Genomic DNA, 27,068 nt, shown 5'->3' on the forward strand with positions numbered 1-27,068 from the left:
TTGTATATGACAAATGTATAACTAACCTAAACTGGCTTCCTCCTGCCCCTCCAGTTACTCTTGGGCCCTTTCACCATCTAGCTTTCTGTATAGGAGAATCATTTTGATTGCCAACTAAATGAGATATAATTAATAAATTAAAATCAATGCTTTTTTGAGACAGAGCCTCAAGCTGTTGCCCTAGGTAGAGTGCCGTGGCATCACAGCTCACAGCAACCTCCAACTACTGGGCTTAAGCAATTCTCTTGCCTCAGCCTCCCAAGTAGCTGGGACTACAGGCGTCCACCACAACGCCTGGCTATTTTTTTTTTTTTTTTTTTGGTTGTAGTTGTTGTTTGGCAGGCCCGGGCTGGATTCAAACCCACCAGCTCTGGTGTATGTGGCTGGCTCCTTAGCCGCTTGAGCTATAAGCGCTGAGCAAAAAAAATCAATGCATTTCATAAAGATTCTGTATTCTCAAACTGTATAACTTCTAAATGCATTACAGAGTCGACAACAAAGTTATCCCCTCCCTCCATTAGAAAGAGTTTGAGCTTTGGTGTCAGAGTGATAGAACCTGGAATCTAAGCCCTGCCACTTACTGTGACCCTGGGCAAGCTACTTATCTCTCCAGTCTCAGCTCTTTCATCTGTAAAATGGGGATATTAATGCCTACCTCAAAGGGTTGTACTAAGGGTTAAGTGAGCTAAATTATATAAAGCACTAGCTATAATAAAACACTCAGTAATTGGTATTGGACCAATGAAAATGGTGCATAGAAGCCAAAGAGAAACTGAGGTTAAGTAAAATGATGGCTTACTATTAGCTCTTTTTCACTTCACAGAGATTCATTTAAGATTATTGCAAAGTGAGAGGTTATACAACCTGAGTTATAAATAACACATTAAATTGAAGGAGCAAAGGACTGACATCAGTTACTCTTGCTCCAAATAGTTGGTCCCATTTATTTGCTTTTCATCACTTTGTATGAATAAGCTTAACTTTAGCATGATATGAAACAAATCACATTTTACTTAAGTATTTCTCCTAACGGAGGCACAATTTAGGTTGGAAACTGAATGTTAGTCACTATGGTCTACTAATTTTCTAATTGTTACAGAAATTTCCTGGATGCAGAATAATGCCAAATATCAAGAGTCCTGATGGAAGCATTCATTACTAAATAAAAAGTAGCTAGCACAAAGAATGGGAAAGAAAACTAAAATTTGAGTGTGTTTTCCGAGGCACTTTCTACCTCTGTAGTACTGGACTTCTTCCCACACCATATTACATTTAATTTTCTCGACAGCATTATAAAGTAGCATCTGTTTATGGTGACTGTGTCCTGGGTTATGCCTATTGTCCTACTGTCACGTCACTTTCTGTTATCCTTATAATTGAAGAAATCTGAAGGAAGGTAAGTATCCTGTGCACGGTTACAAAACCAGAACCCATCCCTATAGTTATATTTCTTCTAAGAGTATCCCATGCATACTTCAGCCAACTATAGCCTGGCTTCTCTAATAAATCCACCACTGACTTGTGATGTTTGCTAAATCTATGGTCACTCAAGCCATCATCTTTTGTTTTTTATTTAATTTTTATTTTTTTGAAGTGATAAACTGAAAGTTTTATTTATTTATTTTGAGACAGAGTCTTACTATGTCACCCTCGGTAGAGTGCCGTGGTGTCACAGCTCATAGCAACCTCAAAGTGCCTTAGTGTCACAGCTCACAACAACCTCAAACTCTTCAGCTTTAGCAATTCTCTTGCCTCAGCCTCCCAAGTAGCTGGGACTACAGGTGCCCACCACAAAGCCTGGCTGTTTTTTTGTTGCAGCTGTTTAGCTGGCCCAGGCCCGTTTGGACCCGCCACCCTTGATGTATGTGGCGGGCGCTGTAACCACTGTGCTGTGGGCGCCGAACCATGATAGTTTTTAGAGATAGGAAAATATTCAGCATAATGGAAGGGGTCCAGAATGGGTTGCCCTGTTTTTGGAGGTTTTTTTAAGAGATAGGGTTTCAATTCACTCTGTTGCCCAGGCTGGAGTGCAGTGACAGTGGCAGTGGCATGATCATAGCTTACTGCAGCCTCGAACTTCTGGGCTCAAGTGATCCTCCTACTTCAGCCTCCTGGGTAGTTGGGACTATAGGTGTGTGCCATTGTGCCTGGCTAATTTTTAAAAAACATTTACAGAGACAGGGTCTTACTATGTTGCCTAGGCTGGTCCCAAACTCCTGGACTCCACCCTCAAGTCTGGCTGGGCGTCCATAGATCAATGGTTAGAGCACCAGCCCTGTGCACCAGGGCTACTGGGTTCAAACCAAGCATGGGCCTACTAAACAAAAAAAAAGAAAAACACAAATCCTCAAGTCATCATTTTACCCGACCTCTGTGCAACATCTCACATTGTTTACCACTCCCTTCTCTGAAAATTTCTCTTTGGTTTCTATGCACCATTTTCCTTGGTCTTTCTCATGTCCCTGGCTCTTCTTTGAGTCTTCTTTTCCTCCTCCCCTCTGTTAGATATTGTTCCTCTCAGGCCCTCTGCTTAGATCACACTTCACTCTCAAAGTGCCATCATCCTGGACTTTGGCTGCAGTTACTATCTGCCAATAAATCCTACATCTGTAACTAACCTAGAACTCTCTTTTTAGGATCTAGTCCTAAATATCCCTTGAGATCTGGACATGTGTCTTTGTATGTCCCAAAGGTCATACAGGTACTAAAAACTCATCATCTTGGTCCCCAAATTTCTCCTCCAGCAGTCCCTTTTTCTGTCAGTGAACTCACCATACCCCCAATCACCCAGGCTGGACACTTGGGTATCATCCCAACTTCTCCCTCTGCCTCAGACCCCTACCTAACAAATTATCAATCATGCAATTCTCCCTTAATTTCAATCCACCTTCTGTGATCTTCAGTGCATTAACCTAATTCCAGCTACCTTTTCTCCTGGACTGTTGGAATAGCATCAGTCTCTCTGTCTCCACCCCCATCCAATTCCATCTTTTCTTGACATATAGTCAAGTCTCCTTTTTAAAATGCAAATCTGCTCATTATCATTCTCTCTATAAAACCCTTAACACAAAATGTACAGTTCATTTTGTTTTTGTTTTGAGATGGGTCTCTTGTCACCCCCAGGTGGAGTGCAGTGGCATCATCATAGCTCACAGCAACCTCAAACTCTTGGGTTCAAGCAGTCCTCTTGCCTCAGCCTCCTGAGTAGCTGGGACTACAGGCACCTGTGATGAGGACTGGCTAATTTTTCGATATTTAGTAGAGATGAGATCTCGCTCTTACTCAGGCTGACCTCAAACTGCTAAGCTCAAACAATCTTCCCTCCTCAGCTTTCTAAAGTACTGGAATTATAAGTGTGAACCACCGTGCCCAACCTGAATTATACACATCAAAAGGGTGAATTTTATAGTATGTAAATTTATCTTAATTTTTTAAAAAACTTGACCTGGTTTACAAAGACCCTGTGATTTGATCTGGTCTTGACATCTTTTATCCCCTTCCTTCTCCCTGCCTCCCATCTCCTCTTAGCTTTACTGTGCAGCAGTTCCCTCTGCTCCTGAACTTTCCACACTCTCTGAAGGAGGCATTCTCTCCTCTGCCTATCCCTTCATACTCTCCCTCCTCTTGAATTGGCTAATTCCTCCTTGTCCTTCATATCTTACCTTGAGTTGATAGATGTACTTCCCAAGAAAACCCAATTCCCCTGACTGGGTTAAGTGGTCCTGATGTATGTTCCTGAGGCATTTCATACTTAGCTGTTTTGTAGCACTTACCACATCATATTTGTTCACTCTGTTGAGTATTCACTGAGTAACTGCTCTGGGCTGGGCACTAGGTTAGGTGCTGGGTAGTGGCAAATAAGAGACATGGTCCCTGTACTCATAGGGGTTACAATCTAAGAAGGGAGGAAGGTTGACATTAAACAGTAAATTACACTAACTACATTAACTGTAATACTGATGTTTCAGAGCACCCTGAGAGGGTATGATAAGAGACTTGACATAATTGGAGGTATCAAGGAAGACTTTTTGAGAAAGTGACATTTTAGCAACTCAGGAGCAGGATTTAGCCAAATGAAGAGTGGAGGGTGTATTATTCCACACAGAAGAACAGCATGTGAGAAGGCTCTGACACAAAGGAGCTGGGTAGGGGGGAGTGTTCAGAAACTGGAAGGCCAATGTTGGAGACAAAGAAGAGCGTAGAAAAGCCAAGTCTTACCTTGTGGACCATGGTAAGGCTTTATGGCCACTCCATATATGTGTATGTATATATAGTATAATTTTTAGTGCTATCTGAAATGATCTTATGTAGTGGTTTATTGTTTATCCCACCAGAATGTAAGCCCAAATAAAGCAGGAAGCCTGTTTTCATTCACTTCTCTATCCCTGATTCCTGGAACAGTACCTGCACAACATGCTTAATAACTTTTTATTTTTATTTTATTTATTTATTATTTTTTTGTTTTGAGAGAGAGACAGAGTCTCACCCTATTGCCCTCAGTAGAGTGCTGTGGTGTCACAGCTCACAGCAACCTCCAACTCCTGGGCTTAGGCAATTCTCTTGTCTCAGCCTCCCAATTAGCTGAGACTACAGGCATCCGCCACAATGCCCAGCTATTTTTTTTGTTGCAGTTTGGCTGGGGCCGGGTTTGAACCTGCCACCCTCAGTATATAGGTCCAGCGCCCTACACACTGAGCCACAAGCGCCATCTGCTTAATAACTTTTAAAATGAGTATCACAAAGTGTTCAATAACTTTTTTTGTTAATGAATGGATGAATAGCAGTCTTCACAGTGCTTGTTGTTAGTTCCTGCCCGGTATCCATTCTCTCCTTCCATAGTAGTAGACCCTGCTTTTGTTTTTGATGTCAGTATAAAATAATCACTGTCTCAGACTCCTTTGCAGCAAAGGGTCATCGTGTGATATATTTCCTATCAATGAGATATAGTCAAAGGTAGACCAAGGATCTCTGGGAAAAGTTTTGCTGTCTTGATACACACATTGCCTTTTCTTCCATCCCCTTTTCCTCCTTTCTACCTCCAATACAGGCTAGAATTAGAGCAGCCAAAAAGTTGATAAGCATGAGAAAAAATGGGGAAGCAAGAGACACCTGAGTCATTGAAAAGCTAGTAGAGTCACTGTTCTGCTAACTCCAGACCTCTTATTATGTGAATAAAATTGACCCTTTGTAGTTAAGGTAAACAGAAACAGCAGGTTTCTGTTACATGCAGCTAAATACATTATCAACTGAATACTATGATGGGGTAAGACCTACCCTTCTAGGCTTATCGTTAAGGGTAATTATACACACAGACATATATGTATATATACATATATATTTAATTTCCCTTATTACTTACTCTATGGAAGAATTGAAAGAACTTGTTAGCACAAATAACATTCACTATTCAGATCTCATCGGCTCTCTTTAAAACAGTGACAGCTAGCAAGGGATACCACATTATCTGAATCTAGTTGGCTTTTGAGTTAACATAGATTTCAAACAGTGAGGGTTACATGTTCATCCCTGAAACAGACATTTATTTATTGCCAATCCATGCCAGGCATTATATGATTATTGGGAATACAAATATGATTTAGTCAGGTAATTTAAGCCAGATCCCCCAAGTAGCCCCGAAGCTCCCAAAGGGCAGTAGCTAGAGTTGCTCCCAGTAAGGAAAAGACTTAATACTAGCATTTCTCCTATCTTGTTCTTATCAACAACCTTTGTCTCTGTCCTGACTTTAATGCTCTTACTTAATTTACCCATTGACCAGCTTTTTTTGTTGCTAGTACTTTGTGTGCCCAAAATACCCAGTATTTGGGCTGTATATCTGTTTGTATTTTGAATACCTAATCTTTGACCTCCAAAATAAAGATTATTCAGGTTTAAAATTCTTTGTGCTTTCTTATAACTAAGCCATGTGCTTCTACTGATCCATAATAAAGTGGCTATTCTCCCAGTGTCAACATACCCATGTGGTTGCCCTAAACTAAGCTGTGGGGCTAGATGCATTCCCCTTATCCTGATGTCATGATTGAGGGTTACAGTGCCAGCCCAAATGATGCATCTCCTCACTCACTGACAAAGTATAGCCAGATCAAAATTTGCTATAGTACTAAATCACTTCAGACTAGTTATAAACTTAGCCCCCAGGGGCAAAGCTTTGCAAATTGGTGCCATGGGAACAGCACAGGTATAACACAGGTTGAGGCAGACCATTGAGAAAGGTGCCAGGAATCCTGAGACCATATCGTATTGTCTCTTTTGAGGCTTTTAAAATTATTGTTACCTGTTTATATATATACTGTTTCAGGTATAGGGAAGTGGGCTGTTTTGAGAATCTGATGGAAATTACAGTACCTTTCTCCAAAATGATACACACACACATACACAGTTTAGAAACAGTTTCAAAATAGTTTCCAGATGTCCAGGTTAAATTATCCAGCTGTGACTCGCCATGAGAGTGGAAAGCTTTTCTATACCATAATTCAGTCCTTTATGTATATTTTTATTTACCTTTCTCCTGTGCATGTTTTATCCCAATGAATTTCTTCAAGGAACCTTGCCCCAGTGATGTGTGTATGTAGGGACCATGGCTTGTGGGAAATACTTGCCAGTTAACTCCTTCAACAGAGGACAAGCAGCCTTCCTTTCAACACTGCATCTTCTACCCCACCACCTTCCAACATAAAAGAGATCACCACAAGAGGACTTGGACCAAACAGTCGCATTCTATTTTTATTTATTTATATTTTTATTTTCTTGAGTCTCTGTCACCCCTGGGTGCTAGAGTACGGTGGTGTCAGTCTAGCTCACAACAACTTCAAATTCCTGGGCTCAAGCAATCCTCCTGCCTCAGGCTCCAGGATAGCTTGGACTACAGGTACCTACCACAACACCCAGCTATTTTTCCTACTTTTAGTAGAGGCAGGGGTCTTATTCTTACTCAGTCTGGTCTCAAACTCCTGATCTCAAGTGATCCATATCACCTCCCGTAGTGCTGGGATTACAGGTGTGAGCCACTGTGCAGGCCCATGTTATAGTCACTTTCTAGGTGTTAGGTTGAGGTTTTTACATACTTTTCATACAGTTATCTAATCTTGTATATTTAGAGAACAAGGCAATGCCTAGTGGAAAGCTTTATACAGAAAAAAAATTCAGTATATAGTAATAAATGAATGTATTCTTGTCTTGAAAACTTGAAATGTCTATTCCTTCCTCAGCTCTCTACTTTGCTCCATACACTCCCACATGTGTTATCAGGACCGCCTTTTCATCTTATCACATGAGTCACTTCTCAAACTGCACTCTTGGTGTGTGCTTATAGAAAGAATTAAAAGCAGGAATAAACTTAATAGAATGGTGGCCATATGGTTCTTTTTTTTTTTTTTTTCTGAGCCTTCCCTCCCTCCTATCAATCTCAAAGGGCCACCTTCAATCCTAACTTTGGAACTTGAAAGGTTTTACCCTGCTCCAGGCTCCACTTCCTAACTCCATAAGCGATTACAGCCTCCTGGTGGCCATAGAGAGAAATAACAGATGGAGTGTCCCCAAAAAATCTGGTGAAAAGAACTTCTATGGAGTAAAGTTTGGTCTTGGGATCTGTGAGAAGCAAGGAAAGAGAAACCTATGGATAAAGATGACAGCAAAGAACCAGACATCTACTTCTTGGTTCTGCCTTGCCTTCCAGGACACAACATCCCAACCCCTAGTTATAATAAATCACTCAACATTTGAGTTCATTCAATCAAAATTTATTGAGCAGTTAACTGTTTACAGTTCCAACTGTAAACAAAATGGACAAGATCTCTGCCCTAATGTGCTTACAGTCTAGCAACCAGCCAGACAATTAAATCCATAACTTTACAATTATAATAACACTAAAAAATGCAGGGTGCTAAGAGGATTTAACAGTCTTAACCTACACCGAGAAATCAGAGATAGCCTCCCTGAGGAAGAAACATTTAGGATGGGCTAGATGGAGAGTGGAAGGAAGAGAGCTACAAGCAGAAAGAACAGTCTGTGAAAGCTCTGAGGCAAGAAGACATTTAATGAATTGAAAGCCCGCCAGCATGCCTGGGGAATAGGCAATAAAGGGGAGTATTGCTTGAGATGTAAGAGGTAGGGAGGGCCTGACTTAGACAAGATCTTTGAATTTAGGACTTTTATTTTAAAAGCAATTAGGAGCCACTGAAGAATGTGAGGCAGGAAGAGTTAGATATTTCAGTTTGTTCTCAGCATATGGAAGATGGGAGTGGAGATATGAGGACAGGACAGGAAGTTTCCATAGCAGTCTAAACAAAAAGTGATGGTGACCTGGAGAAAAGAAGATGGCTTCTAGGCATATTTAGGAGAGAATCTACTTGATAGTGACTGGGTATGTAAATGTTCCTGGCAAGAGGTATTAAAGTAGGAGACTCTGGAAGAGGTCTCTCTCTCATAATGAACACATCCCACAGGCACAGGCCCTAAGGCTTCAGCTAGAGCAGTGGTTCTCAACCTGTGGGTCACTATCAATGAAGATATATCCTGCATATCAGATATTTACATTATGATTCGTAACAGTAGCAAAATTACAGTTATGAAGTAGCAACGAAAATAATTTTACAGTTGGGGGTCACCACAACATGAGGACCTGTATTAAAGGGTCGCAGCATTAGGAAGGTTGAGAACCACTGGGCTAGAGGAAAAGCCTAGCATAGCTTTGGTTCACAAATAGTTAAGGGTTTAATTGAGCAAACAAGATACATATAAAATAATTATACAGTTGATTAAAGATCAGAATGAGTGACTCAGATAATTCACGGACTCCTGCATTCCATGGGACTAGATATAAACCCTCAGTCTCAGAGTGAATTCAGATACTACTGAAGCCAACAGGGTGTCTCCACATTTGTTCATACCTCTCATAGTTAGAGCCTCAGAAAACTCCTTTGCAACCCACCAAGTGTCTCACAGGGACCACTTTTCCCTGCACTTAGCCCTGGTACCCCCTGCCATGAAGATGCACTAAACTCTCCCTGATTCTTGCTTGCTTGCTGCTGCCAGAAAGTTCACCTATTCACCTATTATTCTTAGTTTGCCCTCCCCTGATGAGGTTAAAGGGGACCAGCTCTAGCCATTGCCTCTATGGTTGTTGTCTTTGGGACGCCAGGAAACTTTTATGACTTATTTAGCTCCTCTTTTTATATTATCCTTGTCAGGCTCCCTCTTTTGCAGTCACCATCTTATAAAGTCAATCCTATCTTCTTCACCTTCCCTATGTGGCAAGGCCTGTCAGGAAAAAGTGCCTCATTAAAGTCTCCCAATTCGCAGGCCTTTTTCCTGGAGTCAGTAAATATCCAAATCCTTGTCTCAAAAAAATCAGAAGAGGGCGGGCGAGGTGGCTCACACTTATAATCCTAACACTGTGAGAGGCTGAGGCAGGTGTAGTGCCTGAGCACTACAGGTTCAAGACCAGCCTGAGCAAGAGCAAGACCCCTTCTCTAAAAATAGCCAGGCATTGTGGTGGGCACCTATAGTCCCAGCTACTAGGGATGGATCAGCTCAGTGGTTAGGGCACTGGCCACATACGCTGAGGTAGGTGGGTTCACACAAGCCCAGGCCTGCTAAACAATGACAACTACAACAGAAAAACAGCCAGGCATTGTGGCAGGTGCCTGTAGTCCCAGCTACTTGGGAGGCTGAGGCAAGAGAATCACTTAAGTCCAAGAGTTTGAGTTTGCTGTGAGCTGTAATGCCATGGCTCTCTACCAAGGGCAATATAGTGAGACTCTGTTTAAAAAAAAAAGAAGAGGAAAATCGCTGGAGCCCAAGAGTTTGAGGTTAATGTAAGCTGTGACACCAGGGCACTCTACCGAGGGCAACAAGACTATCTCAAAAAAAGAAAAAAAAATCAGAAGAGAAATTTTAATGTGGGATTAATAAATAAGAGTACCCTGAATAGCTATTTCTTAGGTTACGCTTAACCTTCCATGCTTTCTCTTTGCCACTAGAGAACTTTTAACTCCCAAAGACAAGCTGATAACTAAATAGTAGATCTACAGTTTCCCATTATGCAAGAAGCCTAGAACAAATTAGAACAAATCCACATCCAAATACTTGGTCTGAGAGTTGTGGTCACAAATATGGACATGAGATTAGACATTGAGATAGTCCCTTTGTATTGAGAACATAAACTCTAGAGTTGAACAGACTTGGATTTGCATCCTTCCTCTGGTGATTACTAACTGATGTGCCTTTGTGGTATTAAACTTTTCTAAGTTTCAAAAGACTTTTCTGTAAATTGGTGGTAATTATATCCACCTTATGAGATAGCTATCTTAGGGTATATAAAGCACCTAGCATAACATCTAGCCTGAATTACCTGACAACCATCCACTTACTTTCTGTCTCTTAAGTTTTAGCTGCTGAACACTCCTGTAGAAGAGGAGCCAATTTTATTTGGTCAATGCTAAGACATCTCCTATTCTTCTCTTTGTAAATCCCCTCTTATTGCAGTCATCTTATTTCCATTATTGCTAAAAAAAGTTCTTCAACCCTTCATCCCTGTAGGATTTTTCTCTTATCAAACAGCTCTGCCTGAGTTCTGACTAACCTCTTCTACCTTTCCCTAATCCAAAATTCTTCATCTTCTTGTATCATTCTTAAAGATTAATTCACTTCTAGCATTCTTCCTAAGTTTCTTAGAGCAAATTGTTATGGAGTTGGGGAATAGGACCTTTGTACTTCCGAAGGGCATGGGAACCACAGGCAAGTTCCCAGAGGGGAATGGAAGTCTAAATCCAGACACCCCCCCCAGCCCCCACCTCTTTTCCTCAAGGCACAGAAAAAGCCATACTTAAAATATGTCTTGAGCATACATCTCCTTTCCTATAGCTCTGTGAGGTCATCATTGAAGTACAGCAGTACTGCAGGTGTGTGGAGTGTACCGTCCATATTGAGAAAGTCAAATTCTTCCTCCTCATCCGGGATCCCATTCTGTTCCAAAGTATAATCCATGTTCAGGTTCTTCCCTTCATATTTCCACGTGTAGCTGGCAGCATGCGCGTTATAGGGGAGATAGCGGTGTAGGATTTCCCACATTGACTCCAGGACCCCCACCTGGAGAACACAGAAGCATCCCATCCCCAGAATTCTGGATGGAATGAGTGTGCATACACACACAGAGCAAAGGCCAGTAGCCACACGATATGACAGGGCCAGGAGCAGAGTGCCTCCTTTGGCAACTTGAAGCACTTCATGGTCCCAGAAAAAAAGTTGAAGCTCCAGCATGTAATGAATGAGCCCCCCTAAAGTCCTACCTATCTTAATGACAGACAGGTCTAACAGGTCAACTGCCTCTTCATTATATTCCCAAGCCCTACTGCTGTCCAAAATAACTAAGTAAGAGCTTCCACGGACCACCATTACTAAGATACATGAATTGCTGCCCTGGGCTTATTAGAGGAATTTCTTGTATCCTTGTGTCCCAACACTCCTGGAATTCACAGCCCGGGGGGCCTGGATGATCTTTCTTTGGTTGCCTCAATGTAAGGGACAGAAAATACAGCTTCCACCAGTTAATGGAAAAAATGACATCCTGAAGATGTGCTGGGATTGCCATTTCCTCTAACCTTCCCTCAGGCATTGGTTCTTACCTCCAGTGTGTGCTCCTGCGATGTGAGCGTATTAATGATGCGAATGATCCGGGTCTTGGCAGACAGCCGCCCCACCTCATAAAAAGACCTGTGCCACCAGGGCTTCCCGAAATCGTTGGCCCAGTCCGAACGAGGCAGTAGGGGCGGAACGTGCACAAAACGGCCCCGCGGGGTGTAGTACCTCAGGCAGCCGGTCAGAGGATCTATGTGCTTACGGATCTTTAAAGCAGGGTTTGAGGGCGAGTGGGTCAGAGTTGTTACTATTTCATGCACTGGCTCCTGATTTTCCTCCCCTTCCCCGCTCTTCAGTACCTCTACCCGCAACCCCGGGTTCCAGCAGAACTCACGTCTTTGGTCTTTGGATCAAACCAGTGGCTGATGTCCTGACCTGCAACTTCCACGATGGGTTTCAGCAGCAGATTCCCTGAACAGGAGCAGCCATCATCAATGTCCGCCACTCAAGAACCAGGCACCCACCTCTACACATACTCCAGCCCTGGCCCTTACCCTTATATTCCTGAACCAGTGGCGTTAAGTCGTACACGTATCCCAGGTAAGACACCCAGAGGTCTTCGGGATGGTTATGTTCGGCAACCTCTGCTGGCGTGAAATAGCGACGACGGAAATGCTCAAATTCTGGCCCAGCCACTAGACCCCGGCGCGGCATGGCTCTTGCACTGTCGGTCACCAACTTCCTTACGAGCTTCCTCGCTCCTCTGCACACACTGACTACTACGTCCTCCCTCTAGTCTAGCAGCTAAGGGGAGCGCGTTTATCCGCTGACATGGAAACCATTGTCTTTTTCCAGCCACCGGCCACAGAAATTAAACACTGCGAGCCAGGTGGGGGTGGCTAGGGCTGCGCGTGCTCTTGGGAAGTGTAGTCTGGTTCTTCATAGGTCAGCTAAGCGTCAAGTATTTGCGTTATGGCCTCAGAAATTCGGAGGTTGGGGGAACGAATGCATTCTTTTTATTTAGTAGCTTGGGCTACACGGGATGTTTAGGACAAACTATCTCCCGATGTAGAAAAGTAGGGTAAAAGGAACCCACGAAAAAAGGTGTTCTCGCTAAATCTGAGAATTCCAAAAGAATGCGTAAGAAACTATAGAGGCAGAGTTCTCGCGATATCTTAAGACCCGCGGCGTAAAAAAACTCAGGGAGCCACAGGTCTGGAGAAGTAGGAGATGCTCGCGAGATCTCACTAGGAACGGGAGGCACTGTGATATCGCGAAGGAAAAAGGTCGGGAGTGCTCGCGAGATCTCAGACCACCCGACCTGAAAGGTGCTTTGGAATTGAAGGGCCTAGAAGAGGCCTAAAGGCAAATGGCCGGAGCTGGACCGACCATGCTGCTACGAGAGGAGAATGGCTGTTGCAGTCGGCGTCAAAGCAGCTCCAGTGCCGGGGTTAGCGTTGGCTCAGGTTTTGGGATCTAGGGGCAGACGGGCAGCAAGATGGGGGAGAGCTGCTGGGGGGAACTGCAGCTCCCAGCAGTCTCTGGGCTTTGTGTGAGCGCCCCGCGGGCTGCCGGGAGCTGTGGTTCCGCGGGTGGGCGGACAGCGGGGGCCGCGCGGTCTGAGCGCGTGCCCAACTCTGAGTAGGACTCCGACGGGGAGCGTGAGGACTCGCCGGCTGCGCGCGCCCGGCAGCAGCTAGAGGCGTTGCTCAACAAGACTATGCGCATTCGTATGACAGATGGACGGACATTAGTCGGCTGCTTCCTCTGCACTGACCGCGACTGCAATGTCATCCTGGGCTCAGCGCAGGAGTTCCTCAAGCCGTCGGGTCAGTGCCTGGGGAATGCACAGCAGCCTAGGAATGCGGCGGAACCTTCCGCAACCTTCCCCATCAGGGCCTGACTGCAGCCTTGCTTTTCTGGGGTTTATTTTTTGTGGCTCAGAAGGGGCGGGACTGATGCTGGTCTACCTTCTTTCCAGATTCCTTCTCTGCCGGGGAGCCCCGTGTGCTGGGCCTGGCCATGGTACCCGGACACCACATCGTTTCTATTGAGGTGCATAGAGAGAACCTGACCGGGCCTCCGTATCTCTGACTACAATCGTGCATGCCTTTCAGACTTTATTAAACCTATGCTTGAAATGTGTCTGTGTAGCTGGTATGCCAGGGCAGAGGTAACATACCCCATACCTAGAAGAGACGGTTTATGTGAGGTTGTGAGCCATGTCAACCTTCCTGCCCCAGTTTGGATGTCCAGGGATGCCAAAGGTTCCCTCGAGTTTGGGGTGGGGATAGAGCACTAGGCTGAGCTTCCGACCAACAGGCTCCAGGGTGGGCCCCTGCATCTTCCCTCCCACGCTGCTGCTCCAGAATTGTGGCGGGAGGGGGTGTCATCCTGCTCCGGAAGGCCCATTGTTTTCCACCCCGGCCTGGCAACGCTGAGTTCCTCTAAGCTGGGGTCAGAGAACGGGCTTGGGTCCCTAAGGGGAGCAGGGCCGTGTTGGAGCCTGGGCCCCCTCTGTTCTATTGATGGGGAAGTGACTGGGGTCAGGGACAGAGCTCTGAGGTTTGGCCAGGAAGAAGAGACTAATGCGATAAGAAAGGACCGGGAGGCAGAAGGATGCTCCATCCAGTCTGTGCATATTTGTAACTCACACGTTGTTTCCTGTTCCTGAGCACAGGATGAAGGTGATGGTATTTGTGCCACCCCACTGTTCACAGAGCACAAATTCAGTTCATTAATTCTTTATTGATGTTTGAGCACTCCTTGCCTTCCAACCCTACCCCCTAGCCCAGTAAATACTAGGGGAGCAGCACCAGAAAAGGACAGGAGACTCAATTGTCCTATTCACGATGGGGAGAGGGGGGTGAGAACACTGGCGTGTGTAAAGTCCAGCCCAGATATTCAGGATTTAGATGTGGGTAGTGAGAGGAAAGTGGGTTTTCGGAGGTGTGGGGATTTTCACCAGCATAGGCTCCACTGGTTATGTTCTCCAAAGGGATGCTAGGACCTGGCTCAGGTAGTAGTTGGGGGCAGAGAAGACCCCAGGATTTCAAGTCCTTGGGCAGATGAGAGGGAAGACTGTAGTCAAGGTTGTTCTTGAATTGAGGTTTCGTCAGACCCAGACCTTTCCTGATGTGGGAACGGCTGGGGACCCTGGTGAGGCCCGCGTTTGCAGCGGCTGCGGGGCGCGTCTGCGCCTATAGAGGGCTCGGCTGTAGGGTACTAGGCAGTCGGCCAGACGGAGGCGCAGGCAGAGGCGGCGATAGCTGGCCAGAGCAAGCACGAGCAATGGCACCAGGAGCAGGAAACCGGTGACCAGCAGGGCGGTGAAGCCCGGGTCCCGCAGGTGCGCGGTGCAAGGGGGTGCTTGGGATCTCAAGAACTGTGGGAGGAGAAAAGGCATCAGAGCCAAGCCCTATACTGTGGGAACAGCCCAGGCAGAGAAGTTGTGGCTTGTAAACGCCACCACCAGCATCACCACCCACACTCCACACACGTCCGGGGGTGCACACTCACCTGGGAATGGCAGAGGAAGCCAAAGCCCAGCATGGTGACGGCGGGTAGCAAGATGGTCCCCAACACCAGCGCCAGCAGGAGAAGATTGAAGGCAGCCACCAGTAGATTCTGGGCCGTTACCAGCACAGCGCAGGCCCAGCAATCCAGGGGATCCCGAGGTTCTGGGCCTCCGCTGGAAACCGGTCGCTGCGCCCCGGGGACATCCGCCATGGCCTGCCTGGCTCCCGCCAGCCAGAGCCGCTGTCCTTATAGCCCTCTTTTCCTGCCCCTCCCCCGGCCCAGCCTCTTCCCACCCCCCTTATCCTGGAATGCAGCTCTAGGATTAGGCAAACCACCACCCCCCCCCCCATCCCAAGGAGCGGACCAGAGCTCTGGACATTCCACAGGCGCCTCCGGGGAGGGGCTCACCCTCGCTAGGGTCTGCGCAGTCCTCCCCATCAATCATGGTCTTCCAGCCCGCTTCCCGGTACTCCTTGTTATCACCAGCACGTTATCAAAACAGCTTTTTTTTTCTGCTTTTATTTTTAATAATATTCTCACACAAAAAAATCACCGAAAATAGGGGTAGGGTTGGGAAGACCCCTCTGCCCCTGGGGCAGAGAGACAGTGCAGTGCGAGGGGATGGGACTGTAAACCCCCCACCCCTCCGCAGCCCCAGCTGGAGAAAAAACAACATAAAGCCCCAGAGAAACTCAATCCCGGGGTGTCCCTGCCCCAGTGAGGCCCTGGCCCTGGGTATTTTCACGCTTAAAAAGAAAAGGGGATGGGGTGAAGGTCCGTGTTCTTAAAATTGGCCGGGGCTGGGAAGGACAGGGTTCCTTTTCCTCATAGTTCTTTCTTTAAAACCTTTAAATTTTTTTATTTTATTTATTTTTTTACAAAATACCATTTCAGTTCCCACTTCTTCCCCTACAGTACAGGAGTCGCTCACCCTCAGGCGGGGTTGGGGTTGGGTTGGGATTGAGGGGACTGGTCCGAGAAAGTGCAGGACCTAGGGGAGGGGAGCGGGTTTGAGCACCATGAGAACCCGGCGGGAGCCGAGGGCGGACGGGCGGAGACATCGAGCTGGGCCGGACACACACAAGGGTACAGGGAGAACCCAGCAGGCGGTCCCTGGAAGGGTGGGCGGGATGGTTTCGGGGTGCGGGAGGTCGGGTTTTCCCAAAAATGAATAAATAGAGGTGAGTGGGACTGTTATAAATTAAAAACCAAAAACAAACAAAAAATACAAATCATAACCAAGTGAATAAACAGACACGTACAGGGGTCACAGCTAGCATTGGAAGTAAAAAAGGAGGTTCAGGGGGAAGGGTAAAGCCCATAGAAAGAATCTCATTTAAAACCTCGGCTGCGTAACGTCTATGTACATACACTAGCCTCGTGCATCTGCGCCGGGCGGGCGGGCGGCTGGCAGGCGTGAGGGAACCCGTATGCGACCCCCGCCGCCGCCTGAGCCTGGTCCTTGTGTCTGTTGCTAGAAAGGCCAAAGTCGGTGAGGGGAGGCGCTGCTGGGCGAGGGGCTGCCAGCACCCTCCCCCCGTCTCCCATTTTTTTTTTCCTTTTTTCCTCATTATTTGTTAAAAAAAAAAAAAAAAAGTTTTTTCTTAATAATAAATTAAGTGAGGGGAGCTGCCAATGGGGTTGAAGGGCTGGGCCCGACCCCCTTCCCGGCCAGAGGCGGGACCTAGGTCCAGCCCAGGCGTGTGCTGGTGGCCCCGCGACGCCTTGCGGGGGCGAGCAGGCGGGCGGGGCGTCTGGTCTCATCGTGACGTGCCAGCAGGGGCCTGCAGGAGAGACAGCGGGCGAGTAAGACTAAGCTGCTGACTCTCCCCATTCCCCTCCCACCACGCGCCCCGCACCTTCCCGCCCACCCACGCCTGTTCCCCAGCCCTCACCAGCGTGAAGGCGTCGTAGGCCTGGGCCAGCTCCTCAGTACGGTACTGTTCTAGCACCACCACGCCCTGCAGGCCCGCGCTGCGGCGCCGGGCACAACCTTCGCAGTGCACCAGGTAAGTGTTGCGACTGCCGTTCTCACTCGTCACAAACAGGATGTTGAACACCTCCACCTGAGACAGGGAGGAGGGGGCCGTCACTGGGAGGGAGGGCCACTGTGGTTACCTCTGGGGCAGCAGGAGCGCGAGGGTGTACCCACTCACGTCGCACTCGTTGCAGTAGTAGGCAGGCTCGTCCTTGACCCTGCCCTGGTAAGCGATTTTCTTCCCTGCCCGCACCAAGCTCTCCCGTTGCACCTGGCAGTGCTTCATGGATTGCAGGAGACAGAACCTGGGGAGTGGTGGGATGGCGTTGAGGCCACGCTGCCGGCAGAGTAGGGGAGGCAGGGCAGAGAGGGTGTGGAATTTGCCCCCTGAGACTGCAGTCCATAATCACTCCCCTAGGGGACCTCCCCTCTTCGTGCCTGGGTCACATCCTCTGTCCTGAGCATCTGTCACAGTCGAAATATCGTGTGGCTTTTGTCTATTTGGACCACGGGGAAATCAAGGTCTTGCAAGCAGGGACCTTGTCAACCTCCCCAGCACAGTAATGCTGCAAGGGCACAGGCAGACAAGGACTGAGGGAGCTGTAGAACGGGGTAGTCACATGGGAACAAGAGCAGGGACCAGGGCAGGTGGACACGGGCTCCCACCAAATAGGTCCTCACTTGATCATCTTGAACAAGTCAGGGTCGCTGATTTTGACTGTTCGAGCCACGTTCCAGGACACGTGAATCATGGGTACAATAGATTTGACGTTCTTCACCTCGTTCCACTCATATCGTTCCAGGGCCAGCTGGTACTGATAGGCTGCAGGCCAGAGAGGATCACTACGGGATTCTCAACCAGCTCCCAGTTACTTGGGTCCAAGCCCCTCACAGCGGCCCGTCTCCCCAGCATCCCCTTCCCTAGCCCCACGTGCTCAATCAGTCCCCAGGAGCCCAATCCCCTCACAGCTGAGAGGCCTTGAACCTGACCCCACCCTCTCACCGGTGAGGGGCCCCACGTTCCAGGCGATGTTGTTGCACCAGCCAGTGGCCTGCACCCAGTGCACAGTCCCCGCATTAATCCACACCAGGTCTCCCGGGCGCTGCACGAAGCGGTACACAGGGATATTGGATGCATAGAGGTCATCCAATATTGGCCACCAGGAACCCGTCAAGTAGTCCACGCCGTGCCTGCGGGGTGGCCACAGGGTCAGGTGGGAACCCAGAGACCGAGGGAGAGGACGCGGCGGGGTGCCTAGCAACGAAGTAACACACACCGGTCACAGAAGGCGCTGATGGTCTCCCAGTAGTGCTCATGCACCGCGAACCATTCACAGTCGCCTGGGCCTATGTTGATGTTGACGGAGCAAAAATTGTTGTTCTCTTGGTGGCCTGCAGGAGGCGACAGAGAACGGGCATAGCAGGTCGGATCACAAGAGCGAAAAGCACAGCCCCGCCCTTTGCCTTCATTGGCTGGTGATTCAGTGCTGCCGCCTGCCCCTCCTCCCGCGCTTCTAGCATCGCGCGCACCTGGCGTTCGGCTGCCGGGCACCTTCATGTACAGTTGCACCGTGTTCATGCCCAGAATGGTGTGGCCCACGTGGCTCAGCATGTTGCCCGTGGATGTTACCCGCATGAAGGCGGGAAGCTTCAGCAGCTCCTGCAGCTGGGGCTTCCACCTGCGGTGCAAGGGTGAGAAAAGTGTGAAGCGACTCGACTCCGAGCCAGGCGGCGTTCCTGCCTCCCTTTGCTGACCTTAGCCCCACTGACCGCTTGGCATCAGAGAGGTCGATATTGGTGCCAAACTTGATGATGTGATGGTTCTTCGGGTCTGGTGCGCTGCTGCTGGGCAAAGAGCACACAGGTTGGTGGAGAGCAAAGGGAAGGGAAGGAGTCAGGGAGGAAAGGGCACATCTATACTGTACCTAGGGGGAGTTCCTGTGGTGCTGTCTGGCTCCTCTGACTCCTCATCCTCACTCTCCTTCTCCTCCTGCTCAGCCAGAGGGGTAAGCAACCCTGGGTCAGTGACCTTCCAGGAGCCTTCCCATCCAGTCCCTGCTGACCCCAGCACCCGGCCTCCACCCATGCTTGCCTCTCACCTGCAGGGACTCCTGGAAGGATGAGGCTTGGTACTGTGCGTACTTGGCAATGGTGGTGTGGGAACGGGAGCTCTCACAGGGCCAGATCTGTCGCGTGCCAGTCAAATCCCAGTTCTCATCTGAAGGCTGCTGCACCTGGGTGCGCACCTCCACAGTGTGCTCACCACTTGCCTCCACCAGCGTCTTGGTGGAGAAGAGGCCCAAGTCTGCAAGGGAGGGCCGAGCAGGGCGTCGGGGCAGAGGCAGAGGACAGGGACCAAAGACCCAAATAACCCTTTTCCTTCCTACTTCTCGGGCCTCTGGTAGGATGGACAATGGTTTGGCAAAGCTCACCCCAGGAGGAATAGGTAAGAACCCCTAGCTCCACAGGCAGCTGGGAAGGCTGGCCTCTATCTGGTGGCTCACCAGCTCCCTTTCTCCCACACCTGCTCAAAGCTCAGCCCCTCAACCAGAGCCCTCAGGTGTGCATTTGACCATGTGTGCAGAGCACCTGGCACATAGGTGATGCTCAATGAATTACAGTTTCTGGGCGGTGCCTGTGGCTCAGTGAGTAGGGCGCCGGCCCCATATACCGAGGGTGGTGGGTTCAAACCCAGCCCCGGCCGAACTGCAACAACAAAAAAATAGCCGGGCGTTGTGGTGGGCGCCTGTAGTCCCAGCTGCTCGGGAGGCTGAGGCAAGAGAATCACATAAGCCCAAGAGCTGGAGGTTGCTGTGAGCCATGTGACACCACGGCACTCTACCGAGGGCAGTAAAGTAAGACTCTGTCTCTACAAAAAAAAAAAAAAAAAAATGAATTACAGCTTCTTTAAGTTACCACTGGATCCAATTAAAGATTTAGTTACGTGAAAGTGTGATATGTGCTTCAAATAACTCAGTGGCAGGAAAGTAGGATACATGGGCGAAAAAGAAACAAGACTGACCTTTATATTCCATATGATTTCCCCTACTTTTGTTTGAAATTTTGCACAATAAAGGGTTTAAAAGAGAGAAAGTCACAAACCCCTAGGTTTTCAGGGGTTTTCTAAAATCTATATTCTTCTCATACTTAATCACTATAAAACCAGAAGTGACTCTCACTAGGCCCTGAAATATATCCCCTTCCCATCTGCCCACTGCTGGAAACAGAACAAAAGCCCAAAGCCAGGTGACTCATCATTCATAGCACTTCTCATAGCCACTTTCCTGGGTCTTTAAATGTAGGGAGTTCTCAGAGGGTCTCATGCATCCCAGATCCCCATACTTTCTGCTCCCATACTCACTGAGCCGCAGGGAACCAGCCAGGCCTCTGATCACAGTAATAGGATTTCGAGGGTCTGTACAGAACTGCAGCAAGACCGGTGAGAAGGCATCCCGTTTGCTCTCCAGCTGAGACACACCAGGAGAGGCTGGGGTCAGAGCCCTTGCTCAGGCTCAGAGCACCCCATCTGTCCCAAGTGTGTCTTAGAGCCCTCCAGTAGGGGTGGTTCTGAGGACAGATGGCACACATACATAGATGCTGGGAGTGGGGGGGTTGAGTTTTTCCCGGGGCAGCTTCTCCTCAGTGTTGATCTTCGGTTTCACAGACTGAGCAGGGGAAAGGTAGGACTCTCGAAACTTCCCTTTCACCTTGGCATTCCTGTAGAAGGACAGTGGAATGAGGACAGAAACAACAGGATGATGGGGCCAGGTGTGCAGTCTTGTAGACAGCCCCCAACTCACTTGCTGGCACGCACAACATCAGCAGCACAGTGGCTGATGGTGAGATCTGCCATGCGCAGCCGCCGCTCCTCCACCTCAGAGGCAATAAAGGTCTCCTTGTCACCACTCTCTACTTTGATGAGCCGGATCTTCAGTTCCTTGGGGGGCCCCTCACTAAGTGAGCGCAGCTTCAGCATGTCAGCTCGGCTGACACCCGGTGGGCCTGGAGCTTCCTCCCGAGACTTCTTTCCAGGGACAGGAGTTGATGGGGGTGTGGGCTGGGCAGAAGGTGCAGGAGCTGGTGGAGGGGCAGGAGCTGTGGGTGCTTTCACCTTTGAGGTCCCACCAAGATCAGGCCTGGCCTTCTCACGACCCTGGATCTCCTCACTCTGCAGGTCCAGGTTCCCCAGCACCCGGCGGCTCTTTTCTTTGGGGGCCTTGGCCTTGGCCTTAGCCCTGCCCTCACGGGGCCTCCGACCCACAGTGTCTTTACAAGCCCGCCTGTGCCGCCGATGCTCCTTCTGCCGCCGCTTACTGCTGCCTGACCCTGCTGCTGATACCACCCCACCACTCTCCTCCTTGGCCTGTGTGGGAGGCAGCAGTCGCTCAGTCCCACTATCCACTGGGCCTGCTATGTCCACTGAGTCTGCTGGGTCTGTGGCACTCCGGCCCACCCGCTCTACAAGGGTCTCACAAGCCCGACTGATCTCTTCTAGCACCTCAGACTCAGAGCGAGCAGGGAGCAGTGGCAGGGGTGGGGGTGGCTGGGTGGGGGTTGTGGGGCCCGGGGCTGGCTCTTCGCCCGCCCTGCGCTCCCGGGCCCAGGGCCCACTTGAGGTAGAGAGCTGAGATGACGAGGAAGCAGAGGGCTGTGGGGAGCCCTGGGCGCTAGGGACCGCTGAGGTGGGCAATGGGGCGGTAGCACCTGATGGGAGACCAGAGGAATACTGAGTAGTGGGCAAGGGCCCAGACCGGGTAGGAACAGCTGCTCCAGTCCCCCTATAACAGTACTTCTGTCCCTCCAGCACAGAGGCCAAGGATTTGAGCAGGCTAGCTGGGCTGGCTGTTGGGGGTGGGGGTAGCTGTGGCTGGGGGGGTGGAGGGAACTTGGCTAGAGGTGGCGGTGGTGGTAGGGCTGGTGGTGGCTTCTTCTCCTCTTCTGGGGTGGCTGTGGCTGTGGTGGTGGTGGTGGTGGTGGTGGTGGGGGCAGCGGCAGCAGTGGTGGGAGCAGTGGTGGTGGAGGCTGTATCAGTAGGGTATGGAGGCTGCAGAGATGCAAAGGGCTCCTTCAGTGGGGGTGGGGGGACCACGCCTGCCTCCTGTTGTTGCTGTTCCTCTTCCTTTCGAATTGATTCATCCAGCATCTTCATGATGTTAGCCAGCCCATCAGGTAGAATCTTAAATTCGGCTTGTTCCTCAAACTGGTCCTCCAGTGGGGTAGGGGGGAAATCAAAGAGTCGCGGGCCTCGGGCAGGCAGCTCCCCAGCACTGGGTGGCACAGGCTGGGGGGCTTTACTCAGAGGGCCTGGAGGTGGCCCCGGCCCCACCTCGGGGGTCTTTGGGAAGGAGACCCTGGGCCGGGGGCTCTCCGGGCGCCTGAAGCTTCCTGAGGTATTTTGGTGACAGGAAGAGGGAGGGGCTGGAGGCAGGGCAAGAGTCAGGGGTGTAAGAGGTGGATCTTGGGGGCTCAGTGTTGGGCTGGGAGGCCGGGAAATGGGGTCCATACTTCTGGCCAGATATGGAGGTGGGGGAAAGGAAACAGGCCCAGCAGGGCTGCTGCTGTGGCTGCCATTCTTGCTGCTGCTACTGCTGGTGGTTGGGGGAGTGGGAGGGTTGTGCGAATCCTGAGTGCCCACAGAAAAGCGGGGGGCCGGTGGCCCCAAGAAGCCCTCGCGGTTGGGCAGGGGTGGTGGTGGGGGACAGGGGGTTCCCTCAGCCCCAAATAAGAGCTCCTCTAAGATCTCTCCATCCTCTCGGGCTGCCCTGCAAGCCGGGCCCTTCAACCAGGCAGGGGGTGGTGGTGGGCGTAAAAGGCGCGGACAAGGGGGGGGAGGGGGTGAGGAAGGCCCAGGTGGCAAGGACAGATGGGGAGTGGCAGCAGGAGGCCCCAAGAACGGTTTCCGACTGCTATGTGCCGAGGGCCCCAGGCGGCCCTGGTGAGAAGAGACCTCTAGCGCGGGAGTTTGGTAATGGTCAGTGCCAGGCTGCAAGTGGAGGATAAGGTGGTCAGAGTGCTGCTCTAGCCATCTCAGACAAGTTCCACTGATCGTCCATTCCACCCTCTACCTGCAGTTGTCACTCACAATGCCTGGGTTCGGCTCCACACCCCGGAGACTGGTGTTGCTGCTGCTGCTACTGCTGGTGGTGGTGGTGGTGCCAGGGAGGCCAGGGGGCCGGGAAGGGACGTAAGGCACGCAGGCGGTGGTTGCTGCTGGTGAAACGCTGGAGTCCATCCGCGACCTCTGAACTCTGCTCTCTCTAAGGTCACTTCCGGGGGGACGGGTGGCAGGCAGGCAGCCATGGCTCTCTGCTCCTGGGGGGCGGGGGCCTGGGCCTGGGGGTGCGGCCGGGACCAGCCGGTGGCCAGGGGGATGTGAGGTGTAGGCTGGAGCTGGGTATGGATACGGATGAGGCAGCGAGTGCCGCAGGTCCTATGGCAGATAAATGAAGATGCAGGGTGAGAGATGAAGAGCACGAGATTTATAGGTAAGAAGTGAAAGACAACAGATGGGCTCACCTGGCGCTCTGGGGGCACTGAGCCCTTGCGCTCAGGGCCCCAGGCATCTCCATGCAGGGTACTCCACAGTCCTGGCTTGGTCAGCTGAAATGGGGGGCTGGTGGCCAGGCCAGGCAGGGGTGGTGGTGGTGGTGGTGGTGGTGGTGGCAATGGTGGTGGAGGCAGTGGCAGCCCTGGGGGAAGGCCAGTCTAAGAGAGAAGAGAGCGTGAGAATCCCAACTCCTTGCCCTAGTCCTGCTTACTCAATGCCTGCTGGCCCCCCTATAACCATACCTGTTCAGAGTTGCAGCCTCTCCTTCGCTTGCCTCCAGGGCTGAGGCCCTCCTCCCCTGAGGGGCCTGAGAGGGTTGCAGGAGGCACAGGCTGCACCACTGGCGGTTCAGCAGCTCGCTTCACTGGGGGACCCCCCCGCTTGGCCCCATAGTTCCGCTTGTGCTGAGAACAAAAAGAAGAGAAAATGGCATGGGTGCAGGCCCAGGCCAGCCCACCTCCCTAGCCCAACTAGCCCCAGCCTCACCTCAAGGTGTAGCAAGTTCCACACTTGCTCCAGGGGGGGTAGGAGCTTGGCTCGGTGTTGGCAGGAGCCAGCATGAAAGTTCCAGAGCTGGGCCTGGGGAAGCACAGGGCAGAAGCAGACCTAAGGTGTGTTCTAAACCAGAAGGCTCAATCCTAGGCTTATGTGTATGTCCTGCCTCATCCTACCTGTTGCAGTCGGCCAATCCGGGGCCCCAACTCAGCGAAGCTTCCTCCATATCGAAGTGCGCTGTGGTAGCAGCGTATGGCCTCTTCACTGTCATGCTCTGACTCGTATAGCTGCCCAATCTGTTCCCACAACCCTGGCTGGGCCGGTTCCCGGAGCAATGCCTGCACACAGCCATGCAATGATTCCAACTTCCCATGGAAGGGTCTTGGGGTAGGTGTCCTACAGAACAAAATCAGTTGAGGCAGGTCAGGCTTGGGGGGACTCTTTCAAGGCCCCAGCCTTACTTCCCAGCCCCAGAACCTTCAAAGCCCCCACTCACCCTTGAGTATAATATGGTTTGCTGGGGTGCCCAGAGCTACTGCCATGTGAAGGGGTTAAGGGAGCAGGGAGTGGAGGCTGCCCAATACTGGCTGAGCATCTGGAAGGAGAAGAGATTTGTTATATACAGCAAAAAGGAGCAGTCTTGTCCCTACATAGGAAGGAGGGGACTATAGGAGTAAGAACAGCTAAGGACTGCACAGAGGCCCACAGGATTAAACTCATGAAGAATGAGGGGTATAGAAGATAAGAAGATGAATGCCTGGAGAAGGAGCACTGACCCAAGTTCTCACCTGCCTCCAGGCAGCCATGCGCTACGAGTGGGGGGATGAGGCGGGCAGGAGCTCCAGGCCCCAGCACAGCTCAGGCCCCCAAGGGCAAAGGCTTCCCGTGCAGCGCGGGCCCCTGGAGGGTCCACTGCCCGATGCATCCAGCCTGAGTTGGGGATGAGAGATTATACTCTTACTAGAGACAAAACAAGAATTGCCAGTGTACATTTACCCAACCCAGCCCCAGTCTTTCCCTTACCAGGTCAGCAGTGGCCCCAGGAGCCCTGGAGATCGAGCACGGCCCCCTGCCCCAGCTCTCTGGGACGATGGTCCGGCTCCAGCCGCTTTGACGAAGAGTGCCCCACTGCCCTGGATGGCCGCCTGGGGCCTTTCACAGCCAATTCTACAGAGAAGAGGAGAAAAAGGAGTGAGGTGAGCTGGCAAGCACAGTCAGGGCCCAGGGACTGGGTTGGGTTGTCTGTGGCACCCACAGGTCTGTCATTTGTGAAGGGAGCCTGGCCTTGGCTTTCCCTAAGGGGGGGAGGGCATACTCGACCTAAGGAGCCCCTAGAGACCCAGGAGAGGGGCTAGGAGCCAAAGGCCAGCCAGTGGGACAGAGTGGCTGCGCCACAAGGCTTCCAGTCCGAAGCCACAGGGACCGACCCGCAACGCTGCCGCTTACCCGGCCTCCGTGAGAGCGTCCTCTCACTGAGCCGGAGAGCTCCCGAGATCTGGCCAATCACAGGACTTCCTCTCTCTTCAGAAAGCCAATCATCACCCGCGTCTCCGCCTCAGTAACAGCCTGGACGGAACCAATGGGAGAGAGGTTAGCCCATAGGCAGCGGCCAGGGTAGGAGGGGTGGCGGAGCCAGTCAGACGGGCTCGACGCGGGGTGACCCCGATGTGACCCTGCGGCTCCCATCTAGGGTCCCCATCTTGGATCTGACACTCGGGTCGGCAGAGCAAGAAAGCCAGCAGGACGAGACGACTGCGGACGAGGGCAGTGACTCACACTCTCAGGCCCGCCTGGGGTTAGGCGCTACCTGCAAACTTTGCGCACCGACTGAGCGGTCCGTGATTCGGTCTGGACCTCTCCAGTCGCCCTCCGCTAGCCACCGCAAGACCGACGGACCACAGGAGAATGCAGAACGCAAAGATGTCCCTCCACTTCTCACTTAACCCAGCCCAGTAACTGACCTCCCCATTCTGAATGCCCCTTGGAACTGCTTAGGGCTGGCCAGCTACAGAGACTTCTACGGTACCCAAACCCGCCCGTACCGCTTTCAGCGCTCCATCCCCAACCCCCGACCCCAACCCCAACCCAACCGTGGTCAAGTCCCCAGCATCATACCTAATTCCTCCAGCTCCTCCACTTTCCCTGGCTCTTTGGTCTTCAATACCCACAGAGCCCCAAAGCAAAACTTCCCCTGTAATCCCCCAAATTCTGAGAAGTCGCGCACCACAGTCCCGAGTGGCCCTTCTCTCGTGGCTCCCGTATCCTCTGTGCCCTTCCCCGCCGGGGCCACGCGGTTCCCCAAGGCCCACGTGGCCCCCGCCCCCCAAGGGAGGGGGGATTTCGGGGGTTGCCCGTGACGTGGCTACTTGCGCAGCGGAAGCGGTGTGTGTAAGTGTGTGTGTTCGAGGGGGGGTCCTTAGGGAGGGAGAAGGGCGGGGCCCGACAGGCAATGACATCACCCTTGTCCCACTCTCACCGCCTACTCCCTTAAAGAACCCAGTACCCGTTTCACTTCCTCCTTAACGCGCCCGGCCCCCCCACCCCCGCCTTCCCATAGGTGCTGGCTTAGACCCACGACGAGTATAGCATTCCCCTCTTCTGGCCACCTTCCTTTTAGCCCCAGCTTTTTCTTCTCGCCTTTTTGAGCCCAGGAACTGCGTCCCCGCGCCTACCCGAAGTCCCCGCAGGTAGGAAGCCAGCTCTGCTCCCAGGATCGGTCCATTGAGAGTCTAGAGTACAAAGAGCGGCGAGAGGCGAGTGTCGAGTACAAAGCGACGGGGGCGGGGCCAGTGCTCCAGCTGGAGCAAACGCCGGGCAGGAAGCCGGGGGAGAGTGAACGACCCAGGGCTGGGGGCGGCTGGAAAGTTCGCCTTCGCTAAGAGAAGTCTGCGTTACGGGGAAATTTCCACCCAACCCACTAGGGCAGACAGATTT

At 51.1% G+C, this 27,068-nt stretch overlaps 5 protein-coding genes across 7 annotated transcripts in view; 1 reads left to right on the top strand and 4 right to left on the bottom strand.

Moving 5' to 3' along the window:
- Window positions 1-1,903: 1,903 nt before the first annotated feature.
- On the bottom strand, window positions 1,904-12,682 carry LOC128570615 (cytochrome b5 domain-containing protein 1). 2 transcript variants are annotated; one of them, XM_053569965.1, is made up of 4 exons: window positions 12,150-12,682; window positions 11,990-12,066; window positions 11,643-11,861; window positions 1,904-11,106 (listed from the first exon to the last, which is right to left on the bottom strand). In XM_053569965.1, exons 1-4 carry the CDS (start codon window positions 12,307-12,309, stop codon window positions 10,876-10,878), a joined length of 687 nt encoding a protein of 228 aa, XP_053425940.1. In that variant the 5' UTR covers window positions 12,310-12,682; the 3' UTR covers window positions 1,904-10,875. The 2 variants fall into 2 exon arrangements, with proteins under 2 accessions (XP_053425940.1, XP_053425941.1); XM_053569966.1 differs by having other exon boundaries at window positions 10,882-11,038.
- Window positions 12,683-12,905: 223 nt separating this feature from the next.
- NAA38 (N-alpha-acetyltransferase 38, NatC auxiliary subunit) lies at window positions 12,906-13,729 on the top strand. The gene is made up of 3 exons (XM_053569970.1): window positions 12,906-13,045; window positions 13,241-13,424; window positions 13,577-13,729. The coding sequence occupies exons 1-3, from the start codon at window positions 12,965-12,967 to the stop codon at window positions 13,687-13,689; spliced, it is 378 nt and encodes a 125-aa protein (XP_053425945.1). The 5' UTR covers window positions 12,906-12,964; the 3' UTR covers window positions 13,690-13,729.
- Window positions 13,730-14,323: 594 nt separating this feature from the next.
- On the bottom strand, window positions 14,324-15,569 carry TMEM88 (transmembrane protein 88). The gene is made up of 3 exons (XM_053569969.1): window positions 15,523-15,569; window positions 15,115-15,331; window positions 14,324-14,980 (listed from the first exon to the last, which is right to left on the bottom strand). The coding sequence occupies exons 2-3, from the start codon at window positions 15,322-15,324 to the stop codon at window positions 14,711-14,713; spliced, it is 480 nt and encodes a 159-aa protein (XP_053425944.1). The 5' UTR covers window positions 15,325-15,331; window positions 15,523-15,569; the 3' UTR covers window positions 14,324-14,710.
- A 376-nt stretch (window positions 15,570-15,945) lies between these two features.
- KDM6B (lysine demethylase 6B) lies at window positions 15,946-25,296 on the bottom strand. 2 transcript variants are annotated; one of them, XM_053569928.1, is made up of 21 exons: window positions 25,158-25,296; window positions 24,923-25,064; window positions 24,631-24,729; window positions 24,311-24,530; window positions 24,126-24,218; window positions 23,882-24,043; window positions 23,609-23,797; window positions 23,175-23,522; window positions 20,893-23,075; window positions 20,683-20,809; window positions 20,454-20,559; window positions 19,192-19,397; window positions 19,018-19,082; window positions 18,863-18,934; window positions 18,623-18,771; window positions 18,370-18,484; window positions 18,096-18,283; window positions 17,774-17,915; window positions 17,271-17,397; window positions 17,010-17,180; window positions 15,946-16,898 (listed from the first exon to the last, which is right to left on the bottom strand). In XM_053569928.1, exons 2-21 carry the CDS (start codon window positions 25,057-25,059, stop codon window positions 16,875-16,877), a joined length of 4,923 nt encoding a protein of 1,640 aa, XP_053425903.1. In that variant the 5' UTR covers window positions 25,060-25,064; window positions 25,158-25,296; the 3' UTR covers window positions 15,946-16,874. The 2 variants fall into 2 exon arrangements, with proteins under 2 accessions (XP_053425903.1, XP_053425902.1); XM_053569927.1 differs by having other exon boundaries at window positions 15,946-17,180.
- A 381-nt stretch (window positions 25,297-25,677) lies between these two features.
- Window positions 25,678-27,068, bottom strand: part of DNAH2 (dynein axonemal heavy chain 2) — a 145,529-nt gene continuing 144,138 nt past the window's right edge. Inside the window, exon 90 of the mRNA XM_053569902.1 lies at window positions 25,678-25,700. The gene's annotated coding sequence lies outside the window, so the exon portion shown is untranslated. The remainder of the gene's footprint in view (window positions 25,701-27,068) is intronic.

This window comes from Nycticebus coucang, chromosome 18, assembly GCF_027406575.1.
Source record: "Nycticebus coucang isolate mNycCou1 chromosome 18, mNycCou1.pri, whole genome shotgun sequence".
Lineage (NCBI taxonomy): Eukaryota > Metazoa > Chordata > Mammalia > Primates > Lorisidae > Nycticebus > Nycticebus coucang.

What these genes read in the sequence shown, in the direction of transcription:
- TMEM88 (XM_053569969.1), bottom strand. Translation starts at nt 15,324, where the DNA reads ATGGCGGATGTCCCCGGGGCGCAGCGACCGGTTTCCAGCGGAGGCCCA. An exon ending in GCTTCCTCTGCCATTCCCAG is followed by an intron (nt 14,981 to 15,114) that starts GTGAGTGTGCAC and finishes CTCCTCCCACAG; the next exon opens with TTCTTGAGATCCCAAGCACC.
- LOC128570615 (XM_053569965.1), bottom strand. Translation starts at nt 12,309, where the DNA reads ATGCCGCGCCGGGGTCTAGTGGCTGGGCCAGAATTTGAGCATTTCCGT. An exon ending in TTGATCCAAAGACCAAAGAC is followed by an intron (nt 11,862 to 11,989) that starts GTGAGTTCTGCT and finishes CCTGCTTTAAAG; the next exon opens with ATCCGTAAGCACATAGATCC. An exon ending in CGCAGGAGCACACACTGGAG is followed by an intron (nt 11,107 to 11,642) that starts GTAAGAACCAAT and finishes TGTGTTCTCCAG; the next exon opens with GTGGGGGTCCTGGAGTCAAT.
- NAA38 (XM_053569970.1), top strand. Translation starts at nt 12,965, where the DNA reads ATGGCCGGAGCTGGACCGACCATGCTGCTACGAGAGGAGAATGGCTGT. An exon ending in AAAGCAGCTCCAGTGCCGGG is followed by an intron (nt 13,046 to 13,240) that starts GTTAGCGTTGGC and finishes AACTCTGAGTAG; the next exon opens with GACTCCGACGGGGAGCGTGA. An exon ending in GGAGTTCCTCAAGCCGTCGG is followed by an intron (nt 13,425 to 13,576) that starts GTCAGTGCCTGG and finishes CCTTCTTTCCAG; the next exon opens with ATTCCTTCTCTGCCGGGGAG.
- KDM6B (XM_053569927.1), bottom strand. Translation starts at nt 25,059, where the DNA reads ATGCATCGGGCAGTGGACCCTCCAGGGGCCCGCGCTGCACGGGAAGCC. An exon ending in GAGGCTGCAACTCTGAACAG is followed by an intron (nt 23,798 to 23,881) that starts GTATGGTTATAG and finishes CTTCTCTCTTAG; the next exon opens with ACTGGCCTTCCCCCAGGGCT. An exon ending in GATGTTGTGCGTGCCAGCAA is followed by an intron (nt 20,810 to 20,892) that starts GTGAGTTGGGGG and finishes GTCCTTCTACAG; the next exon opens with GAATGCCAAGGTGAAAGGGA.